Source organism: Chrysochloris asiatica, unplaced genomic scaffold (assembly GCF_000296735.1).
Source record: "Chrysochloris asiatica unplaced genomic scaffold, ChrAsi1.0 scaffold00114, whole genome shotgun sequence".
NCBI classification, from domain to species: Eukaryota; Metazoa; Chordata; class Mammalia; order Afrosoricida; family Chrysochloridae; genus Chrysochloris; species Chrysochloris asiatica.
In genome coordinates this window covers 10,738,449-10,746,371 of record NW_006408632.1, presented here as the reverse complement: position 1 = coordinate 10,746,371, position 7,923 = coordinate 10,738,449, and the positions used below count along the sequence as shown (strand labels likewise).

General features: G+C 39.8%; 1 protein-coding gene across 1 annotated transcript in view; it reads left to right on the top strand.

Annotated features, from left to right (window-relative positions):
* PUS10 (pseudouridylate synthase 10) overlaps positions 1-7,923 on the top strand; it is a 117,484-nt gene that overhangs the window by 85,549 nt on the left and 24,012 nt on the right. The window contains exons 8-10 of the mRNA XM_006868029.1: positions 834-898; positions 2,810-2,895; positions 3,962-4,087. Of these exons, the coding sequence (XP_006868091.1) occupies positions 834-898; positions 2,810-2,895; positions 3,962-4,087 (277 nt within the window). The remainder of the gene's footprint in view (positions 1-833; positions 899-2,809; positions 2,896-3,961; positions 4,088-7,923) is intronic.

The following is a 7,923-nucleotide window of genomic DNA, read 5'->3' as shown; positions in this document are numbered from 1 at the left end:
CAACCTTCTGAGGAAACGCCATATTGCTTTCCAGAGAGGTTGGACCATTTTGCAGTCCCACCAGCAATGCAGGGGTACAGGACTAATTTTTTATGTCTTATCAAACAAGCACTTTGTATGATTTAGAAAATCGTGGTGACAACAAACTGTTGAGAGGCCTACAGTGGTCCTCTTTTGGGTCAAGTATAATTTCTCATAACTGAAAAAAATCATTGTGATACAACATAGTATAAAATGTACATTTACTATTTATGTACTAATTAGTTCAAGTATATTTACCATGTGGTTTGGCTTTGCTTATTTTAAAGCACTCAAAGTACCAAACATTTGTTGTAGACACCCTTCTATTTGGTGTAGTAGATTTGCTAAGTCTACTGTAGCTATTAAATGATGCTCAGTTGCTGGGCATCAGTGCAACTGGCTGACTGTGGTATATACTCTTACCTTGACACTAAACTTCTCACTTGTATACTGTAGCCTCAAGGGGGACATAGGGAAGAAAAGGTAGATGGATCACCCTAAATTCCACTTGGGACCTGCCTGGGAAAGAGTACTCAAAGCATATTTCCTGCAGTGTCATCATTTTTGTATTAGAAGACTATCACACATGGAGAACAGTATGACGCAACAGTGATTTAGATATAGGCTAGGCTGAAGAGAAGTGCTGTAGAGGCATACTGATTGCAGAAATGAAATTATGAATGCTAGAGTTTTATTTTCTTGAAACTATTAAGTGTACAAAAATAACAAAATTTTTCCAATCATGTTCTCTGTTTCACTTTAATGTTTTCTTGTCTAGATAATAAAATGTCTTTTCATTCTACCCCATGTAGTCAGTGTTCACTAGAATGGCAGTTATGAAAGCTTTGAATAAGATAAAAGAAGAGGATTTTCTCAAGTAAGTAGAAACTAAGAAGCCTCATGGAATTTTCAAGTAAAGGGCATATTAGAGATTATCTAAGTTATATGTAAGACAAAACTGGATGTATTTCAGGGACCAGGATTTTGTCTTAGTCATCATTGTATCCCCAACCCATGACTCAGTGCCTGGCATGTAATGATGTTTAATAAATATTTCTCAAGTTAACATTTGAATCTGTAAATAATCCAACTTCCTTGTCTTTTGGAAGAGAGTGTTGAGATCCAGAGAGTTGCCGTGCCCAAGGTTTCAGGTGGGTAACAGAGTGAACCTAGATAGAAGCACGTTCCTGACTCACCAACTTAATGCTGTTCCCATCAGACTCCTTGTCATAGAAGGAGAAAAGGGCACTACTAGCATGTCCTCACTTGTTGAAATATGAACTACATTAAGTACAATGACTCCTATATTTTAACTCTCAGTTCACTGATTTTATTAAGTAAAATGTCTTCCTAGTTATAAGCACTGGACTTCTGACTGAAAGGTCAGCGGTTCGAACCCACCAGCTGCTCCTTGGAAACCCTATACAGGATTGCTATGAGTCAAAACCGACTCAACAGCACTTAACAAGTTATTCCCCCAGAATATTCTTGAATAGATTTAAAATGATGAAGTAATGTATTTTACTGATTAAAAGGATTCCATAGGTAGGGCAAAATGTTAACGCACGCATACACTAAATAAGGTTTGTGGTTTGAGGCTACTTAGCGGCTCCTTAGAAGAAAGATCTGGTAATCTATTTGTGAAAAACCAGTTACTGAAAACTCTGTGGAGCACAGTTTTACTCTGATATACATGGCGTTGCCAGGATTTAAAATCAACTTTTGTTGTTGTTTTGTTTTTTTTGCTGGACTGACTAAAAGGGAGTCTCACAATGGAAATGTTTTCATGAAATTTTAGAAAATGAAGGCGGTTACTTTATACAAGCAATAAATCTGAGTTTCTAAATGATTTCTTTGTTATGACATCTTGAGAAAAGCAGTATGAAATCGTTAAGTTACACATTTGGGGTTACATGCACATCTAGTTATTTACAGGGTATTTACAGACTCTAGTGTCTGGTAGTGTAGTGGTTATGAATTGGGCTGTGAACCTTAAGGTCAGCAATTGGAAACTACCGGCTGTTCCACGGGAGAAATATGAAGCTTTTTGCTCTCGTAAAGATTTACAGCCTCGGAAACCCTGTACAGGGTCGCTATGAGTCGGAACCGACTCCACGGCACATAACAACAATGACAACAGTCCAGTTATTTGTTTTGGAAGCTCCCAGATGGTGGACAGAGAATATAGTCACAGCATTGCACTTTGCTACCTGTCCTCAGTTGGACTGGAGTTTCTCAATTCAGTGGATTGAGCCCTCCACGTTCTACTTTTTCTTGCTCTGTGACCTGAATTCCCAAGGTCATAGTTGGGAATGAGAAGGGGAAAGAAAGAAAAATTGACGGCATGCCTTACTTATGCATGTGGCCAGTCTCTCTGCACACCAGCTGTACCCAAATGATGGGGATTTGTGTAAACCAGCAGCAAGTGTCTGTGGGTAGCAAAATAGTTAGGGCCTAGATGGGCTTCCATATGAGTTTTTTTCTTTTTCTCCCCACAAATCTTGAGGCTTTTGGCAATGATCATCTGGGAAGATGAGGCCTCCTGAAAATGAAGGGTAGTAGCCGAGCCCTGACCGACTAGGTCAATTCCAGTGTCGTGATTCAAGTAGTATTCCAGAGGCCTGAGGGGACCCTTATTGTTCTGAAAGGTAAAGCGAGGGAGAGGCTAACTCCTTGAGAGATTCGGGCTTTATGTGTGTGTGTCTCAGACAATGCTGATTCATCTCGCTTTTGTGATTCAATATCATGTCTGGAAAATAGTAGCCGTAAAATGTATTTTGTTTTGCAGGCAGTTTCCGTGTCCTCCAAACTCACCAAAGGCTGTATGCACTGTTCTTGAGATTGAGTGTGCTCATGGTGCTGTTTTTGTGGCTGGTAAAATATCTGCTATTTTAGTATCTAGTCTAGACTACTTACACTATCAAGGTATTCACCTTCCTAAAAGACTTAACTGACTCCTTCTCTGTATCTTTCTTCTCATTACTAGCTTCTGACTAGTTAATTCTTTTGAGAACTAGAATAGATAGCTAAGCTTATTTTAGGTTCTGTAGACACTCTTAATGATGGCTCAGATCTGTTATTTAAGATGTTATGCCAAAGCAAAATGTTGCCTCTCAGGTTTTAGGAGTTTTCATCAGAGATGAACAAGTGGAAACATAGGAGTAGCAGTGGGGATCCCAAACTGACCAAAGAGAAAGACAGCAGTAAAGTAAATATTTTATCACCTGAAATCCACCTTGAAAAACTATTTTTATTCTCTCCAAAATGACTAAATGCTTTTAACTTCTACCTAGGGTGGGGGGAGGAATCACACTGGCTTTCCCAAGAGGAAATCTAGCAGAGAACTTTTGTTTTGAAAGTCATTGGTGTTTCATTTGAATAGCTAAAATTAAATTGCTCTTTAGGGTGAGTTTTTAGCCCTGCCCTAGGGCAATGCCAGCTTCTCTGTCTTACTATAACTTTATTAAGTGGTGAGTCATATTCTGGTAGAGTTGGGGTTTTTTGTTGTTGTTGTTGTTGTTTTTAAATGACAGCATTAAAATTTCTTATATTCTAATTGTTTGACATATCTTATCATCAGTGTTCGTTACAGTGAAAGTGTTAAAAGCAGTAGATACTCTTTTTAAAATGATCCCTGGTATTTTTTTTTTAAATATTACGACTTATTCAGTGAGGTTAATAAATATATTGAACATTCCTTTAGAACTCATTTGATGTACTGTTCCTGTCATGTTTTGAGCCATCTCTCTTCTTATTATCTTTATGTCTTTTTATTTAATTATCTACATGTCTATCTCTTGGCTCCCCAGTTAGAATGTAAGTTAGTTGAGGGTCAGGCCTTGTTTTATAGCCTAGCACATAGGAAAGTGGCACTGAATAAAAAAGTTGTTACTTTTCTTTTTATCCTATTGTCTCTTTATCCTTTTTATCTCTTTGGTAGGGCGATATAATAAATACTCCAGGAATCTACCACAAACTCCTTGGATAATTGATGGAGAAAGAAAGCTGGAGTCTTCAGTGGAAGAATTAATTTCAGATCATCTGTTGACAGTATTCAAAGCAGAGAGTAAGTGTTACAATATTTGTGATTTTAAATGCATTGTCACTCATGAAGAGATTCCTTGGAGGTGACAAGAAAGACTCCTACATTTGTGAATCATCCCCAATCCGGAGACCCTCAGCTGGCAGCTTCCATGTGTTTATCCCGTGCCAGGTCCTGGGCACCTCTGCCCTGGCTGGATTAGGGCAAAGGTACCTAAGTATTTCTTTCCTTCCTCAATGTGACTGTTCTCTCCAGATGAAACCAAAAACAATGGAAACCACTTTAAATGAATGCACTTCAGTTCTGACCTTGGGACACTTCAGCCTGGCCCTTTCTTTTTTGAGAACATGAGGGACACTTCAGCCTGGCTCTCTGTTTTTTGAGAACATGAGGAAATGAAAACAAGAATTTCTAGTTCAAGCCTAATCACTGGTAAATATCTGACTTCCATCTCATCTCAGTGTCTTGAGATAAAAGTCAGAGAAAATACACCAACGGCAACCATTTCACAAAGATTTAGTGAACTTTGTGTTGTGTTTTCATTTCTTAGGTATCAATGAGCCTGGGTTTGTGGGATGAGTCAGGTCCTGTCAGCCTTATGCTTTCCTTGTCTCAACAGGCCTGTCAAAGGCAGCATAAGGCCTTGTGAGGACAGGGCCTAAGATTTCAGTCACAGGGAATCATGTTACTCTTGTAGAGCATGAAATCTGAAGGCTTTTAGCTTGTGAATGACTCCAGTCAGGCATAGCTTAATTCCATCCTATGCCTAGATTTAAGTGTTCAGGTGCCAATATTTTTTTGGAGTACCTCATGCACCTCTGCCAGCTGAACTGCCTGAGTTAAAAGCAGAATATATTTAACAGTGATTTTGGGACCACTTCCCCCAGCTGGCCCTCTTAGGAACTTTACTGGGCGTGCCCTAATGACTGACTGCCTTAATGGTTGCCTGGTTGTGATGTCTTAACCATGAAAGCCTCAGAGATGTCTATAAGCTTTCCTGTCTGCAGTAGTCCCCTCCCTGCTTCCTGCTTCTGTAGGCCCTCTGTGTGTGTGTGTGTGTGTGTGTGTGTGTGTGACATGCAGTCTGCTGTCAGTCGTGGTTATGGGAGGAGATTCCTTTGCTCTCTGTGCCCTATAAAAGGTCACTTTGCGGAGAAAGAACTTTGGAAGTCATCATGGCGTCTATGGTTTCCCTAACCTGACTGATGTATGTATGTATTTGTCTTGTGTTTACTCTTGTTTAAGACTCAATAAAGAGTCCCTATCATATTGGACTCCTGGTGTGGTGCTGTAGCATCAGCACTGGACTGTGAACCACAACGTTGGCAGTTCAAACCCACCAGATGCTCCTTGGAAACCCTGTACAGCATCGCTATGAGGATGAACTGACTCAACGACAGTTAATAACACCATAATATCTATGCAGCACTTATGTGGCACTGTAGGATAAGCACTGAACTGCTCACCACAAGGTTGGCAGTTCAAACCCACCAGCCACTACTTGGAAACCCTAAACAGGGTCATTATGAGTCAGAACTGACTTAGCAGCACTTAACAACAACAAAAATCATACAACTTATATGTGTGAAGATGGGGTCATTTTTTTCCACTACAAGATTACACATCAGAAAGAACTATAGACAGAGTGATTCCACTTTCTAGAATGAATTTCCTAGCAAAATTAGACTTTTTTGAGGGACAAGATGGACATCTATCCTTCTCTCTGAATAATCGTAAGAAGAATTTGTTTTGGGAATAGCAAGCAGATGGTCTAGCTGAGATGTGGCTGTCCCTCCCAGTTCTCTGGCCTGTCAGGAGGAGATGGAAGCCTTTCAAACCACAACCCTCTTATAGTTCACTATCAGGTAGGTGGTCCCTTTTTTTTTTTTCCTTATAATTTTGTTCTTGTCGTTGAGAATATACACAGCAAAACCTGTTTCCACATGTACAATTCAGTAACGCTTCTTACATTCTCTAAGTTGTGTAACCATTCTTACCCTCCCTTTCTGAGTTGTTCCTTCCCCATTAACATCAATTCACTCCCCTGATGATCCTATCTTAATCTTTCCAGTTGCTGTTGATCCTATATAGATAGAGCTTAATGAGTTTAGAGCTCAAGGCAGACATTTTTTTACTAGTTAAACGAAACTACTGTTTGGCTTTAAGAAGGCTCCAGGGGATATAAGCTTTAAAGTTTATCTCTGGACAGTACTTTTGGGGGTTCATTCAGTCCCTCTGGCTCCAGATATACCGGAGTTCATGAGAATTTGAAATTCTGTTTCATTTTCTAGGTGGGCCCTTTCTTTAAGGGTCTTCAGGAATTGCTTCTGGAATGGAGTGGGTATAAACCCACAACCTAATGTTTTCCATAATTTTAGCAGTAAAGACTTTGGGTTATTGTCCTGAGCTTTTGCCTGTTCAGTTTATTATTTATTAAGTGGCAAGCTCAGAAGACTTTTCCCCTTACATAAATGGGAGCAATTTAATAATTGTTTTGATTACAGTATCGTCAGAGAGAAAATGGTGCTTATCCAAATTATGAAGAAGAAACCATCAAGCTTTAGAACAAAAAGTCATTTTGATGAAACCACTTTGCTTCCTTTTATAAGAAAATTAAAAAGAAGCCTTCAGTTCTGATTGCTTGGGCCCCAAAGAAGCCCCTTTACCGCTAGGAGTTCTGGGTTGTCTTGCAGTGTTTTTCCCTTGCAATCTTTTATGAAGGTGGGTTGTTGTCACTGTCCATGTGAGGGAGAAAAAATTGTCCCCAAGTTGAAAATAAAGCTACTATGTGAACCACCTGAGACAGTGCAGACCTCTGGGCCCAGTGACATCACTAGGAGGATACACGTGGGATACAGGCCACACTGAGTTACAGTGTCAGATGGGGTGACACCAAAGTGACTGTCTGTAAAATTGTTGTGCAGTTTCAGCAGAAATTTATTATTTTTAAAATAAAAATATGCCTGTGACTAGTTAACCCAACAGAAACCTTTTTTTTGTAAGCCCAGCTTACATGTGTCAATATACCTACAAGACTGCAATGCTATGCTAATTTACTTTTTGAAATTCTAAGTGCTGGTCAAAGCTGTCATTATTACCCAGTTATAACGCTTTGAGTCATGTGGTTTCATTGGCACGTGCTGTTCGTTTCCTAGCTGCCCACCTTTCGATAGTTTCTGGTTTTGTCAAATTTTCTGGTGTTATAGCTACAATATTTGTATTTGACTGTTTAGCAATAACTTTTTGGAGAATGAAGTTCTCCAAAAAGTTATTCATGAAAGGAAAGGAAGGAGAAAAATCAGAAAAGGCTTCCAACTCTGTTAATAGTAATGTTGTAACTCCATGTAGAAAGATTTTACAAAACAGTTTTGTCATTAGTATTCATAGAACTAAAAACGATTACATTTCAGACATTTACAACTCTATCATTTATTCTGTGATTGAAATTGGAAATTAACTTTAGTTTGGATTCTGTGTGGTCTGGTACAGAGGAGCTCCCGCAGTGGGGGAGTCGGCACACGGGGTGACAACAACCCTAGTGTCACCACTGCCTCGGTTTCTGCTAACTGGTTATTTATGAGGGGATAAAACTATATAGTTGGGAGAACAAAAAAGATGGCGGATCAGGTGGAAGTGCAGTGAGGAGCTCCGCCGACAACAACACAGAATACAGGACCAAGCAGGCTCAGGGGACGGTCCCAGAACTCTGAACCACATATAAAGGAATATTTAGAAGGTTGGAAGACTTACAGCTGGGGGAGTTTGTGGCAGAAGCAAGAAATCCATTGCTTTCTGGTTCGGAATGCTCAGCTGCTCCAGGAGCCACCATCTTGTGTGGGGCCAAGCAGGGGAAGGATCAG